General features: G+C 44.2%; 1 protein-coding gene across 6 annotated transcripts in view; it reads right to left on the bottom strand.

The window, feature by feature from the left end:
• Positions 1 to 2753: 2753 nt before the first annotated feature.
• LOC122540917 (A-kinase anchor protein 13-like) overlaps positions 2754 to 16571 on the bottom strand; it is a 417382-nt gene continuing 403564 nt past the window's right edge. For all 6 annotated transcript variants that reach the window (XM_043677213.2, XM_043677212.2, XM_087981477.1 and 3 more), the window contains 3 exons: positions 13082 to 13555; positions 9436 to 9769; positions 2754 to 7584 (listed from right to left, as the gene is read on the bottom strand). In XM_043677213.2, coding sequence (XP_043533148.2) covers positions 7481 to 7584; positions 9436 to 9769; positions 13082 to 13555 — 912 coding nt within the window. In that variant the 3' untranslated portion in view covers positions 2754 to 7480. The remainder of the gene's footprint in view (positions 7585 to 9435; positions 9770 to 13081; positions 13556 to 16571) is intronic.

Here is a 16571-nt window from a genome sequence, read left to right on the forward strand (position 1 = left end):
TCACAGTCAGTAATAATGAACTCACTGCCTGAGTGAGTGGTGGAAGCAGAGATAATCAATCTTTGAAAGGAAAATTGGATGGGCACTTGAGAGGAAATAAATTTATAGAATTATATGGACCCTGTGGGGGGAAATGATGGCTTTCCAAAGAGCTGGTAGAAGGCTGGTGGATCATTCAGACTGTTAGTGTTGTAATACTACATGACTCTAGCAAGGAGTGAGTGGTGCAGGAGTGAGAGCAGTAAATCTGGCCAAAGCCTATCCATTCCTTAAACCCAATGGCACTTCCAGACTAAAAACAGTTTCTTGGAAGTGATTGGATCATGGGCGGATGGATCAGGGATTGACACAAAGGCAGACTGGGCATTGCTTTGACTAATGTCCATGTTGGAAACTTCTCCAACAGAAGATGCTGAAACATCCACCCACATAAAAACAGACTGGATTTGAAACAAAATGATCACCATGCATCTTTTTTGTTGACGTGTGCTGTCCTGGTCTTTTTGTGAAACTCTCAGCACGAACAGTTTGTAAACTCACCTATTGTTGCAGCTAGTGCTCTGTGTCCAATGATTAAGCCAGCAATGTGAGCCTTTAACTCTCCCCAATAACTACCCCTGGTAACAATCACATTTTAATGTATCAGTCAGTGCGGGGAAGAGTCAGGCACTTTCTTTCAAGCTGCTGACTTCACAAATGGATTGTGCAGAGCCACGAACAGTGTTTGTGATTGAGGGGTGAGTGAGTGAAAAGGGAAGAAAGGAAATAAAAATACTTTTATAAAACACATCTGATATTTCTATGCTGCACTGAATGAGGACAACATTGTCAGAGTCACCACACTTTGATGAGATACTAAAAGACTGCCCTCCCAAGGGGTTGTCAAAGTTCCCAAAAACACTATTGTGGCGAGTTCTCCATACAACTCAGGATCTGAAATTGATTACTCCTGTGACAGAACATCTGATCAATGTCACCGTTCTGTTTGTGGGAGCTTGCTGTGCACAAATCGGCAGCTGTGCCTCCTCAATTATACGAGAGACTCCCACTTCAAAAGTGTTACAAAATGCCTTGGTCTGTTTGGAAATAATGAAGAACTCTATGCATGCGCAAGTCTTTCCTATATTTCTCCAAAGTACTTCACATTCTGCCAATTGGTGACGTGCTCCTAACACAACGTCCTTCTGGGGGATCTTATTAAGGCTGGAAGATTTTCGGAACATGATTTATAAGTACCACCATCATTGGCTGTCCCTCACAGACGTTGATGACTCTCTCCCACTCTCAGGGTGAGTCTGTAGGTGGCTGTAAAGACTGATGGGGCTACTGCAGGCTTTGTTACACTTGGGGCAGAGGGTGGTCACGGGAATGGGGTGAGTGGGGTGTTGGAGTGGCAGCTGGCTTCTTACACTGCTTTCCCTTGGCTTCTGCTTTCCCCCAACGGCAAGTCTTCAGGTGACCGATGCCTTCCTGGATGTTCCTCCTCCACTTTGGATGGTCTTCATCCAGTGATTGCCAGGTGTCGGTGGGAATGCCACACTTCCCCAATGAGGCCTTGAGGGTATCCCTGAGGAACGTCCTCTGCCCCTCAGGGACAGAGGGGCTTACCTGCATCTTTGGAGCTGGGAGTAGAGTACCTGTTTGGGGGGGGGGGGGGGGGGGGGGGGTGTCTCATGTTGTTCATACGGACGACGCACCTAGCCCATTGCACCGATCGGGGTTTGGGTTAGTGCCTCGATGCTGGGGTTGGTGTGTCTGTCTTGCCAGTGGATTCACAGGACCTTGAGCAGGCACCGTTGGTGGTACTGCTCCAGTACCTTGAAGTGTCTGCTGTAGTCAGTCTATGTCTCAGTTCCAAATAGGAGGGTGGGAACCATCACAGCTCTATATACCATGTTCTTGGTGTCATATCTAATGTTGTTGTCCTCGAACACCCTTTTCATCTGGAGGCCAAAGGCTGTACTAGTACAATGGAGGCAATGCTGGATCTTTTTGTCCATAGCTGCTTTGGCTGAATGGAAGATGGGGTTAGAGGTGAATCCAGTAGTCAGCTGGGGTGAGGCCTATAGAGGAATTGGGACTGACACATTCCTGAGCCTATCCTGCAAAGGAATCCAAACAAATCTCTCCTTAACATAGAGATGTACAGCACAGAAACAGACCCATCAGTCCAACTCATCTATGCTGACCAGTTATCCCAACCTGCCAGCACCCGGCCCTTATCCCTCCAAACCCTTCCTATTCATATACCCATCCAAATGCCTCTTAAATGTTGCAATTGTACCAGCCTTCACCACTTCCTCTGGCAGTTCATTCCATACACGTACCACCCTCTGCATGAAAAAGTTGCCCCTTAGGTCTCTTTTATATCTTTCCCCTCTCACCCTAAACCTATGCCCCCTAGTACTGGACTCCCCCACCCCAGGGTATTTATCCTATCCATGCCCCTCATGATTTTAAACACCTCCATAAGGTCACCCCTCAGCCTCCGACACTCCAGGGAAAACAGCCCTAGCCTAATCAACTTCTCCCTATAGCTCAAATCGTATAAAGCTTTAGTCAGTATCCCTCTTGCTTTGGGATCTGTTACTCTGTTAAACAATTACATTAATACCTAATTGTAACAAAACAATCTGTCCCTTCCTGAGGAATAGATGCAACTCATTGCTGCCACCTGCTGTTAAATATTGGTCCTTGTCACTGAGGGAGTGAGTGAGTGAAAAGACAATAACAAAAGCACAAACGCCTTCGAATAAATCTATGGTGTAACTGTTTATTGTGGGGGAAAGAAATTTACATTGGCTGATAATCTATAAGGGGAAAATGATAAATAAAAGTTTAATTACAAAAAAGCTACTGGAGATCACAGCAACATTACTGAAATGTAACTATGTTTACAGTTTCCACTTTTATACAGTAATTACATCATAGATAAAATAATTAGGTTTTCATCCTTATAATTATTTTTTTTGTACACAGAATCAAGAAAAATACAAGGTGTACCTTGGTGCAAGTAGATCTTTTTTTGTTTATCCTCAGGAATTTTTTTTTTGAAAGCAGAGAGGTATATAAAATGCTTGAGAGACATCCTGAGCATGTCCATTATTCAGTTAGTGCATAAATGTTTTCAGTACAAGGCAGGTGGGTCTGTAATCAAGCAATTTGAAATGGTGTGGAGAAACTGGGCATGGTCGGTTGGGATTGGTGGTTGGCTGCTTAAAGCACAGAGCCCTGTTTAAGTAGCACTGGGTGAATGGTCCGCGATTCTCTGTCTTTGTCAGCGAGGTTTTATACCCGCTAGCTCAGGAAAGATCTAGAAGTTTGAAACCCATCTGGGTAGACAGCGTCCCCGAGATCTCACCTTTTTCTAGGAATACAATGAGCCCAATATTAACTCTGCAGGTGAATACTTACTGAGTGAGTTAAAATCTTGCCTGCCTTTCATGTCTTCTCAGTGTTGTTAGCTCTGCAGGAACTGGGTGATGGTCCAAAATTATAGATGGGATTGTGAGGAGGGTGGTGTGCATCTTTCAAGCTTACAGTACTACAGAGAGCGGCATTCAACACTCAGTAAAAATTAACTCAACAAATGTTCTCCAAGGATGTAAAATTCCAAAATGTAAGGGTTTCAAAACTTAAATAAAATCTCATGTCCATTTAAAAAAAGTAAAAATAAACTTGAAATAACATTTCTGGGGCTAAATTCCTTTGTGTGTTCTCTCTAATGGCTAATATTTTACTGTTATTTTCCTGCCTGTGTTATTTCAACAGTCAGACACACTCAACAGTGTTGAAAAAATAGATAGGGTACAAGGGAAAAGGGTAATTTGAGGAGTGTCTCTCTCAGGAGAAGACAGATGTAATTGTACCCATGGGTACCTCCTTATTAACGTAAAAGTTTACCTATGAAATAAATCCCTCTCTTTTTGGATACTGTGTCCTAACATGGATATTTCCAGTTTCAGATTTAAATGTTGGTATAATGGCCGACACTATTCTCCTGACCCCTGAAAGACAAACTAAACTCCTTGAAGTCATGAGTGTTAGAACAGAACACAAGTCACATGCAAATCTTAAAACTTAAATCTAGTGGGATTGACTAGCACCCATTCCCATCCTCCCAGCGATCAGGAAATCAAGCAGGAGCTTGAATAGTTTTGTTACTCTCCAATAAGATAAACTGTATTGCCCAATTCCGCTGGTGTAACCCACTTTTACAAAGTTCTTGGGAGGTTAACAGCCCAGACTGTCCCATGCAGGATGATCATCTTTATTGTGTCACCCCCATGCTGCTCTAATGTCTTGTCACTCTGTATTGCCAAACCCTGAGGAATACATTTATCTTTAAAACGGTTCTCTCTGTATTGGAGGTCAGAGGTGTGACCGTGGTAGAAATGTTCAGAGTGGTGATAGAAGGGGGTGAGATGTAAGGAAGATCATTTACTGCTGATGCCTGCAGTGAACAGTAGGGGGAATGTCCATACACTAATATCTGACCAAGCCAAAGGTGAATTGGGCATGCTACCTGTCATGGTCAAAGGTCTGCATAATAAACCCCCATTTGGACAAGAAAGAGATGATCACTTAGAGATATTCAAAGGCCATGAAACCTGGGTCCCACCAAAAGACATTACTCTGTCCTCAAAGTGATCAGAAATACCACATTCAAATAATTTCGGGTTTTCTTTTGGCAGGGTTCACATGGATCCTACAAAGCCTTGCCGTGAATGGGGTTTCCTCAGAGAAACCTTCATTCTCGACATTTCTGATGTGGTTGGGTCAGGGCTGCCCTTGATAATGTACGGACAGCCTCAGCAATGTATCAACACACATCGCCCTGTCAAAATAAACACCAATTACCACAGCTATTGGCAAAAACCTGAAGGGGAACACTATATACTTTTGTTAAAAAAATTATAAAATTAATAGCAGCTCTTAAGATTGTTAAATCAAATCTGGACCACAGGAAATGATAGAAGCTTTCAAAGCCATGTACAGTGGTTGTATTCTCCCTGGTTTTGAGTTCTGCCTTTGGTAAAATGCAGCCCTTTTCTCTTGGGCAGGAGCAAGTCCAAAACATAACCGAAATAGCATCTTGCATTAAAACTCCACTTTGTTTCTTTCCCTGACGTGTGCATTTGGAATCCACAATATACAGCACAGGCCATGGAATTGTGATTGTCTTCTGATTAAAGTAGTATGAAAGCTGACAACAGTGTACATGATTTACAAAAAAAAACAAGTTTTTGTTTCTTTAAAGTGCTTCACGGCCACAGACCACACTCTGGAGATGATGCTGCCTTTCAAGCTGGCCTTGTCTCATATGGAATGGGTCTTGGATTCAAGACATTGATTCTTGTGAGGCAATGGTACATTAAGGGTTAAGGAATCAAGTGGAGTTAAGATACAGAGCATCCATATTCTATTTGTAACAGACCAGGTTCAATGGGCTGAATGGCCACCTCCTGTTTGTACATTGCTAACAAGAAAATGGACCATTGATTCCTAAACTCTTTACAAGTCAACAATCATCTGAGGTACCAACAGCAACTGATCAGGGGCACCTCTCCACCTCACTCTGACCCTGGTTTGAGTTGGACTCTTCCCTCCTTTTCTGGAATGGGACCTTGCAGCAGGTTGGAGGTATCAGGAGTAAAAGGTAAATGGGATCAATTTTGTGCTCCCTCTATAGTTAAACACTGCAAACTATCCCTCTGACTGTGAATCAAAAGGGACTTTCTTATCCCTGTAGATGGACAGATCCCTCTCAACATTAGCATCAACAAAGGGTTTTGAGGAAACTGCCTGGTGTTCCTTGACGAGGTGTACTGGAAAACTGTTGTGCTCAGTAATAATGGGTGAATCTGTGCTCAGTGAGTGAGTGAAGATAATGGCGTGGAACTTAGCCCCGTTTTGGGAAACTGGTGTGAACAAATAAGTGAGAGTAAGGCTTTCTTTGACTTACATCTGAAGTACCCCTGTAAAACCCCAATGTATCATGTCTCCATTTTCTGTACGTGTGCCTTTGACCCCTCCCCCACCCCCACCTTGTGCGTGAGATTTCATAGTTAGTGCCAAATTACAGATAGTTGTGTGGTGCGGACTGGACAAAGACTATCCAAACTCATTCCACATCAGGCTTGTCAATGCTGACCCAAGTATCTTTGACCCCCTTTCAGTCCAGGCTGCATCTGAACCCAGGTTCCAGGTGAAAAATTAGTGCCCTACACACTGTGTTTCCTCATCAAATCATATGCAGGCCATCCAAAAGAAGACACTATTGATTTTAAAAATTATGAGATGATCTACATAAAAACAATTAAAATATCCCAATTAACATTCTAGTAGAATGGAACTTAAAGCAATAGAAAAAAAATCAAGTATAAACCATCGTGCATTAATTCCACCTTTGTAGCTTTACAGTTCTTGCTCTTAAAAACATTTTACATTCAGAATTTAATTTTACACCGATATTTGACAATTTCTACCCCATAAGATTTAAATATTAACATGTTTGAAGGAAAAGGAAATCTCAGGGATGAACCTTTCTCTCCCTCAAATGGGAGAAATGCACAAATTAAAAACCATTGCACTCACTGCAATTTTATTTACAACATAGATTGATGGCGCAGAATACACACTACTATGCCAGAAATTTGAAGTGAATCAACTAGCTGGCAAATTAATCTCTCCCATCCTGCAATCTTCATATTCTCTCCCATTTCAGTAAGTGGTTTGTTTAGTCACTGAAAGAATGGCTGGATATTTTCGGAAGGGTATATTTAAAAATTGACTCGCCCCTGACCAACCATCTCCCAAGTCAATAAGGCCAGAAATAATGCAAGAGGTGAGCAAAGTGTTGAGAATGGCTCTGGAGAAAAGGGTTTTGATCAAATGCTCTTACAGGGTTGGACTGGTGTAAAACAGAAACATTCCAGAGGCAGACGCTCGCCAAAAGGCTGCATTGGAAGGAGGTGCCTCAGGAGCCAAGCTCCTGGTGACAACTTAGCAGTCACCAGTGATGGCAGTTGTGGGATGAAGCTGAGTTAAGAGTTTGACTCAAATTCCCTTTTTAGAACAGCACTGAACGCCAGTGACAACACAATGCCTCAGAAGACCGCAACATTTCAAGAAATATCAAACTTTTGTTTCACTGCTCTGATTTAAACTGCATCAATTTCCAACAAGCTCTTGCTGGGTTTTAAATCAACCAGATGTTTCCTCGCCTTGCCTTTTGGACAGCATTTCTCAATCAATTGTTTTGTTACGCAGAGAGAGAGATTGATGTACCAACTTAATACGTATCTATTTTTATTATTTCAGCACGCAGTCCCATCAATACCACCATCAGAGAGCAACGGGGAAGACAGTGTGGATATCACACATCCTGTAGACAGTCACATGGCTGAGGGGAGTCCTTATCCTCTCCCTCACCCTCCTCCAGCCCCAAATCTCCACACAGTCTCTAAAGCAGGAAAGATCAGCAGTAGAAAACCTCTTCATTGCCCAGAAGTTCAGTTGCAGGGTGCTTTTTATCTGGTGCTGTTTTATTCAGTGCTGAGCTGTCTGCTGTTGGTAGGACATCTGAGAAATATACATATTTTGTTTATAATAACTGTTTTCTAAGTGTGTAGAATTTACACATACAACGTATTTTTAATACATAGAGAAAATAATAGGATCCCTTCAGCATGGAAAGAGAACATTCGAGTCTGCACTAACCCTCCAAGGTGCATCCCACCCAAATCCAGCCCCCCATCCTATCCCTGTAATCCCACAGTTAGCATGGCCAACCCACCAAACTGGCACATCTTTGGACTGTGAGAGGAAACTGGAACACTCTGTGGAAATCCATGCAGACACGGGGAGAACATGCAAACTCCACACACACATACAGTACAAAGGCTGGAATTGAACCTGGGTCCCTGGCACTCTGAGGCAGCAGTGCTGAACACTGAGCCACTGTGCTGCTTGATATACACACGGTATATGCATGTACATATAGTTCATGTATGCTTGCATGGCACATGTGCCCATGAAGGTAAAGTACATTCAGATAGTCAGAAAGCAACGTAAGAACAATTAAGAGTAGGCCATTGATTTTTGCTCCGTTATCCATTAAGACCATGGCTGTTTTCTCTTAGTACTACTTTCCTCCACATTATGCCATATCTCTTGATTTCTCTAACATCTGGCAATGTGCTGATCTTGATCATGAACATACTCAATGACATGAACATACTCCAAGATCTTTGGACTACAGGATTCTATACATTTGCTACCCACTGAGTGAAGAAACAAGTCATCATTTCAGACCGAAAATGCAGGCTCCTCTTTCTGAAATTTGCCCTTGAATCGGGATATCAGCACCTCATTGTGCACCCCACTCCCTGCACCCCCACAACCGGGAAAAACACTCTTGCTGGATGTCCTCCTGTCTGGCCCTGTGTGGAACGTTGTACTTTTCAATGAGATCGCCTTTCATTCTTCTAAACTCCATACAGACCCAGTCTTTGCAATCACTCTTCATGGGTCAATCCCATGAAATTAATCTAATGAATCTCCATTGCACTCCAGTCTATGACAAGTATACCGAGGTAAGCAGACCAAAACTGTACAAAACATCCCAGGGGCACCGAATCAAAATTTTATACAATTGCCTCAATTTAGGAAATTGCATTACTGTAACACCTTTGGCAACCTTCCTGTCTTTAGAACAGAACAGAATCCCTACAGTGTGGAAACAAGCCCTTCGGCCCAACAAGTCCACACCGACCCTCCAAAGAGCAACCTACTCAGGCCCATTCCCCTACATTTACCCCTGATTAATGCACCTGACTTATACATCCCTGAACACTACGGGCAATTTAGCATGGCCAATTCACCTGACCTGCACATTTTTGGATAGTGGGAGGAAACTGGAACACTCAGAGGAAACCCACACAGATACGGGGAGAATGCGGCACACAGCAAGTCGCCCAAGGCTGGAATTGAACTCAGGTCCCTGGCATTGTGAGGCAGCACTGCTAACCACTGAGACAGTGTGCCACTCAATTAAACAGTTTGTTAAGAATTCATACTTTATGAGCTAAGAAATATAAAGGGTAAATATGTACAAGCTGTTTCCTGTGTGTTACCTTGCCGTTGTGTTCTGGAGATTAACGCTGACCTCCTGGAGACTCCCCAGATAATCCCGCAAATTGGTAACCTCACACCCTGTGCTGGCAACTCCCCCCTCGATCCCCAAATCTGACGAAAGATGGAGCCTTGAGGCCCAAAAGCCTGAGACCATTCCAGCTAGGACTGGCTGACTCAAAGGTTTTAAACAGTAAGTGTCTTTAACCTTACAACACATCAAATGCTATTTCAAGAGCCAATCTCATAAGTCAACACAACACCCTACCCCAGGTTAACCAAGCGTTGACCATACCACACCTGGATTGTATTCGGGTGGTAAGTTCCCAGAGCGGTGACCTTTGCCCTTACGGTGTTTGGATTTCTTCTCCTTTGGTTTCGCGAGCTTGAGTAACCGTGGTGGCAGTGGGTTGCTGGTTGAATTTGTGGTGTTTCGTGGTTGACTTGTGAGGTTCTTGGCATTGCTTTGTGTGGAGTCTTTCCAAGTCGGGCTGGGAGAAGTCTCCACATCCCTCTTCATAAGGTGTGCCTCCGAATGTTCCTGGTTTAACGAATTACAGCCAAACAGCTTTGTTGAGCTTGAGGATCCCTCGGTCAGAGGGCCAATTGGCGTCACAACCTCTCGATCTGAAGACTAGGATAGGGGAACGAGAAAGTTGGAAATTACGGAACTTGAAATGAGCACAACTTTCTTTGCCGAGTCAGTTTTTGCTGATCACGGTTGAAGGTACTAACCCTTTGACCAGGAAACCAGACACTGGCTGGGTCGCTGGACACACTTTGCTGGCTGTTTGCCTCATCCACATGTCCCTTCTCCATATCAGCTCATACAGCAAGTGTCGGTAGGTTTGAAAAAAAATCTGATTCTCTTTTGAACCAGATGGGTTTTGCATTGGGGTAAAGAAGGAGGAGGATGCCATGCAACCCACTGAGTCTATTCTATGACTCAATTGGATTATGGTTAATCAGGACCTTAACTCCATTTACCTAGTTTGGCCCTGTAACCTTCAAATCCCCAATCTAATAAAAATACATCAATTTCAGATTTGAAATTTTCAATTAGCTCTTAGGTTTCCCAAAACCAGACCCCCACCATTTTTTTGGGTGAGCTTCACATTTATGAAATGCTTTGTATATCCTCAAACCACCTCACTCAGAGTTTCAGGTTACATTCCCTCGTTCTGAGCTCTCCATTAGGAAGACAGCTTCTGGAGAATCCTTACCTACCCTGTCAGCTCCTTTAATCATAAGGAAACTTAATGGAATGCTGTCATTTATTGTGAATGGAATTGAACACAAAGCAGAATGTTAATGCTTCAGTGATACAGAACACTGGGGAGATCCTACCTGGAGTACTGTGTATAGCTCTGGCTACCTTAAAGAAAGGATATAATCGTGTTGGGAGCAATGTGAACACTACCAGACCTAATACCTGCGATGGGTCAGTTGTCTAAAGAGGGAATGTTGGACAGGCTTTACTTGCATCCAGGGGAGTTAAGAACAAGAGGTGACTTGATTGAAACCCAAGATCCTGCAGGATTTGGACAGGGTAGATGTGGAGTGGATGTTTCCCCTTATGGGAGAATCGAGAACTAGGTTTTGCTGTTTAAAAGTCTGCGATGAGAATATTGGCTTTCCTCAGAGAAGGTTGTTGGTCCTTGGAATTCTTTCCCCCAAAAAGGTGGTAGAAGCAGAGTCTTTGAATACTTTGAAGGCACTAGTGTATAGCTCCTTAGTAGCAAAGTGGTAAAATGTTATCTGGATTAGGCATGAATGTGGGGTCATCAGATCAACCACATCTTACTGAATGATAAAAAAATTGGCATGAGGGGCTGAATGGCCTACTCCTTGTTCACAGGTTTCTAAACCCCTCCCAACTTTAGAAATGGTCAGTCCAGTTGTGACATCAGGCCTTGCCTAAAGCAGCAGCACAGACTTGGGCCTGGCCCGGTATAGCTAAGACCTGGGCCTGGCCCGGTATGGCTAAGACCTGGGCCTGGCCCGGTATGGCTAAGACCTGGGCCTGGCCCGGTATGGCTAAGACCTGGGCCTGGCCCGGTATGGCTAAGCCACAATGGGCAGGTAACTTTGCTCACAAGAGCTATCAGAATAACCAAGGAAGATAACATGAATGGGAACAGCCAAAAACATGGGCAGCTTGAATGAATCATCTATGTCACTTTGGACACGACATATTGAAAACATTTAGAGGCTTTAGTTTTCTTCTTGAAAGTCTCTGGTGTCACACCAGAATTTCACCAAAGGTTAATGGTCGCTTTGTAAAGGTTTCACATTTGTATCTAAATGCATCTAGAAAGAAATTGCAAAACCATTGTTGAGATTAAGGTCTTGTTAGCCTGGTATGTGACTTGGGCTGTGGGCTAACAGGGTGCACAACTGATGGTAATGGTGGAAATAATCTGGAGGTGGAGTAAAACTTTCACACAAATATTTTACATAATATTAAACTGGATGAGTTAAGAAGCTTTTTTTTCCTACACAGGGACCAGTAGATGCAAAGAACCTCAGTGAATTGAGGTTGTTAATGTCTGAAGCACTGCTGCACTCAGCCACAGTAGAGCACAGCAGACTGGAGACAGAGAACAACTGCCACGAGCAGGGAGGTAGGGCTGGCAAAGGTACCAAGGAGTCAGACCATGGAGGGATGGGTCGGAGGCATGAATAAGCAGAACTTTGTGGGGGACAGAAGTGGGGTTTTACACCAGTTGATGACTTGATCAAGGAAGAGCTAGGGTTCTGGATGTAGGTTTGCTCACTGAGCTGGAAGGTTCATTTTCAGATGTTTCGTCTCTATACTAGGTAACATCTTCAGTGAGCTCCGGATGAAGAGATAGGGTTTTAAGGTGGGAGCACACTGGTGAATCCCAATTGGATGTTAATGAAAGCTTGGATGTTGGGTGTGAGTTGGGGTGGAAATGGATAAGATTAGAAAGAGGCAGAAGAATGTGATCTTAGTAATGGATTTAGAATGATATTGAGGTCTGGGTCAAATAGCTTGTGGGCCTGTGGTTTCACCTAAGTACTGGGTGGTTGAGTAGAGCTGGACCAACCAGTTGGGATCAAGCAGAACTTGCTGCTAATAGGGGTAGTTGAGGCAATGAGTGCAACTGCATTAAAGGAGCAGTTGGACACAAATGAAGAAGAAACAGAAGGACATGTTGACCGGGTGCGATGAAATAGCGCGGGAGAGGATTTGTGGATCATTAACACCAGCATTGACCCATAAAGCTGAATGATCTGCCAAAGTGGAAGAATTCTCCCATTTAAGTCAGCTTCTTGCTTTTACTGATATGCAACTGTAGAAATATGTGGATTGAAGATGATGGTGAATCTCAGCTGGCTATCATCGGTACACCGATGGAAACCGGCCCCATAACAGGATAAGGTCTCATTGTGAGGATGCCAGCAACTAGCAACTGAATGCAAAACGTATCGGGCAGTGCTGGGTTTACCCTTCAGTTCCAGCAGATGCTGTCACGTGTTATTATAGTCCTTAAAGCTTGACCTTTGCCAATGTTTGCCAAGTTAAATGGATTCAGGCCAGATGCAACAGATCAATGTGCATGCTGTGTCCAATAATGTGGATTTGGAATCTTTTAGCATGACCAGAAATTCTAAAACACAGAACTGTTTGTTTGGTTTGTATCTTCATACACACCTTTCTCTCGTGGGTGAGCTGGAAGGATTAACAGGGTGACTACATTATGAATGTCCCCCTTCCATAGCCAACAAGCTCTGCATTGGGACTTGAAGCCAGAGCCACTGAGCTCCATACAGCTAACTAACAAGAAGCAGGGACAGTGGACTGGATATTATGTGGCTCTGCTTGTGTATTTTCACTCTTCCCCCTTCCAACCCCACCCATACACATCCACCCAATGTTTTTATCAGATAGTGTTATTGAGCGTACAGCAAAAACTTGTACCTGTGAACTGAGGGAATCCGAGTGTGTCAGGCGGCTCTGCCTTTGATGAGTGATCAGCTCTTCCATCCTCTTTAGCTGCTCTTTCTCCTTGTCGAGCTGCTTCTGTGCTGTCCTCAGCCTCTCCAGATCCTGCTGATACTCCTCCTTCCTCAACTGAAGCTCCTCCCTCTGCTTTTCCACTTCCTTCTGTAACCTTGCTGTCTCAGCATCTTGCAGCGACACTTTGGCCTCCCGCTCAGTCAGATCCTTCTCCTTCATCTCCCACTCCCGTTCCCATTTCTTCTTCTCCTCCAGGTGCAGTGCCTGCTGCCGTTTCAGGTTGGCCAGCTCCTGACGGTGTTTCTCCAAACTTCGTTGCTTCTCCTGCTCGATCAGGGAGCTCGGCCGTAAAGATGACCGCGTCAAGCGCTCACTCCTCTCACTCGTCGCTTGCTTCTGGTCCTCGATGAACGAATCCTGTTGCACCACGACAGCCTGTCAGGAGCCAGAGTAAGAGTGATTATTAAATGCAAGAAACATCAGAAACTGTCTGAAGGGGTTTTGTGCTGTGGAGCTGGAACACAGCAGTCATTAAAAACACCCTCAGAGTGGGAGGAGGGAAATACGTAATAATATTGGCAGGTGGAAACAGATTGGGATGGGATATCATGGACGAGTTGGGCCAAAGGGTCTGTTTCCTTGCTGTACATCTCTATGACTATGATTAGTATTCATGCACATTTGGGGAATTTTGGAGCAAATGCTGCCCCAGTTGGCCCTAAGCTGTGTTGCACAGGATTCCTTTCAAATTGGGCCGTTAAAAAGTTCTCGTACATTTGCCATTCCTAGTTTGAAAAGGCTGAGCAGCTTGCTAGGCATGGTGGCTCAGTGGTTAGCACTGCTGCCTCACAACACCAGGAACCTGGGTTCAATTCCACCCTCAGACATCTGTGTGGCATTTGCACGTTCTCCCCATGTCTATGTGATTTCCTCCCACAGTCTGAAGATGTGCAGGCTAGGTGAATTAGCCATGGGAAATGCAGAGTTATCGGTGGGAGGCTCTTTGGAGAGACGGCCCTGACTTGATGGGCCAAATGGGCCCTACCTTCACTGCAGGGATTCTATAATTCTACGATCCATTGAATAGGATTGCCAAGAGTCAATGACATGATTATGGGTCTGGGTCTGGCTCTTGTAAGGATGGCAGATTTCCTTCCCTAAAGGGCATTTGTGACTCCAGTAGGGCTTTACAACAAATCAGTAAATTCACAATCATCTTTCCTGATAGTATGGAACTTGCCCCCCACCTCCCCCCAAGATTTCTCTAAAATAAAAAGTAGATTTGCCTTTATGTTAGGTACATAAAGGTCAATCCCAATGCTGAAATGGTGCATTTCCTGCTGAAACAGTTGTACAGGAAGTCAGTGTTACTGGTGCCATCACTGAGTGCCCACACTGTAATGGAACGAAGTGGTGCAGCCATTGTAGCTGCCTGTTTCTGCGATCCCTTCCTTATCCTATGGCGGACAGCATGTGCACTTTAGTTGCTACGTCAGTGGTTTAATCATTTTAGATCTTATCCCTAGAAGTCCAATTGAAATCAAACTATGCACATTGCTTGGGTCAGAAACATTGCGTTTTAGTAGCAGAACTTGCGCGGGTGGTGAGTACGCCTCATGCAGGGGCACTGGTTGGAAACATTGATGATCAACTGATGAAAAAAACTGCTAATTTAATACTGGACAGTAGAGGGCACTGTTGGAACAATCGAGAGATCCGGACTGAGGAAAACCTGATCTCATCTTCCTTCAGCTACTGTTCACTTCCTCTGAAAATGCTCTTCAATGACCAACTCATCTTCATTCATTTCATTAAGCACACAGCAATCTCCCTCACCAGCTCAATGGGCAAATGCATCACCTAATGCAGTGCTGGAATTATGTTCGCCCAGTTATGGGTAGGATATTATTAAGTTGGAGAGGGTTCAGAACAGATTGACCAGGATGTTGCTGGGTATGGAAGGTTTGAGTTATAAAGAAAGGCTGGATAGGCTTGGCCTTCTTTCACTGGAGCGTAGGAGGTTGAGAGGCGACCTGACAGAAGTTTACAAAATAATGAGTATAGATAGAGTGAATGGTAGTTGCCTTTTCCAAAGGATGGGGGATTTCCAGACTAGGGGGACACATTTTTAAGGTGAGGAGGAGAGAGATTTAAAAAAGACTTAAGTTGGCAATTTTTTTATACAGAGGGTGCATCGCATGTGGAATAAACTTCCTGAGGAAGTGGTGGATGTTGGTACAATTAAACGTTTAAAAGACATTTGGATAGATACATGAATAGGAAAGGTTTGGAGGGATATGGGCCAGGAGTAGGCAGGTGGGACTAGTTTTGTTTGGGATTATGTTTGGCGTGGACTGGTTGTATCCATGCTGCATGGCTCTGTGTCTCTGAAGAGCCTACAGTCTGCAGCTAGGGAACTATAGTGTTGGTCTTAGTATCCCTGGGTCAGGGAGGGATAATTAGCAAGAGCTCGAGCACCTCATCAAAAATGTGCATCAGTTGATACTGGATAAAGAGTATCCTCAGCTGCTTTGTTAATGACCTTCCCTCCAGCTGAAATGGGAACAATTGATGTCCGGTCCCATTCAGACCTCCTCCCTTTCCGAAGCAGTCTACACTCACATTCAGCAAGAGATGGACAACATTCAGGCTTGGGCAAAGAAGTAACAAGTAACATTTATGGCACACACACATGCCAGGCAATAGCCATCACCAACAAGGGAAAATCTAACCATTACCATAATGCATTTGACTGCATTACCGTCACTGAATCCTTCACAATCAGCATTTTGTGGGGGTTGTCATTGACCACAAACTTAACTGGACCAGCCACAAAAAAAACCCCAAAGCAGCCCGTTTATCAGCCCATCCACCAACTTAAGCAATGACATCCTCCACCACTAGTACATTGAAAACAGTGTGTACCAGCTACAAGATGCATTGTAGTAGCTCGCCAAGATCTCTTTGGCAGCATCTTCCAAATCCATGACCACTTCCATCCTGAAGGAGAAGGGCAGCAGATACATAGAAAATCACTACCTGCAAGTTCCTCTCCATGTCACTCACCATCCTAAGAAATATATCGCCGTCCCTTCACTGTCATTGGGTCAAAATCCTGGAATCCCCTCCCTAACAGCACTGTGGGTCTACGTACAGCACATGGACTGCAGTGATTCAAGAAGGCAGCTCACCGTCACCTTCTCAAGGCCAACTAGGTGTGGGCAACAGGGTGGTTCATATGTAGAATGAGCTTACCAGAGGAAGTGATAGATGCGGGTACAGTTACAACATTTAAGAGACACTTGAACAGGTACATGGATAGGAAAGGTTCAGAGGGGTTTGGGCCAAATGCAGGCAAGTGGGACTAGTTTAGTTTGGGAAGTGTGGTTGGTATGGATGAGTTGAACCGAAGGGTCTGTTTCCATGCTCTCTATCTGTTACGAGAAACAGA

The sequence above is a fragment of the Chiloscyllium plagiosum genome, unplaced genomic scaffold (assembly GCF_037043375.1).
Source record: "Chiloscyllium plagiosum isolate Xiang-an unplaced genomic scaffold, Cpla_swu_hap1 HiC_scaffold_39, whole genome shotgun sequence".
Classification (NCBI taxonomy): Eukaryota; Metazoa; Chordata; class Chondrichthyes; order Orectolobiformes; family Hemiscylliidae; genus Chiloscyllium; species Chiloscyllium plagiosum.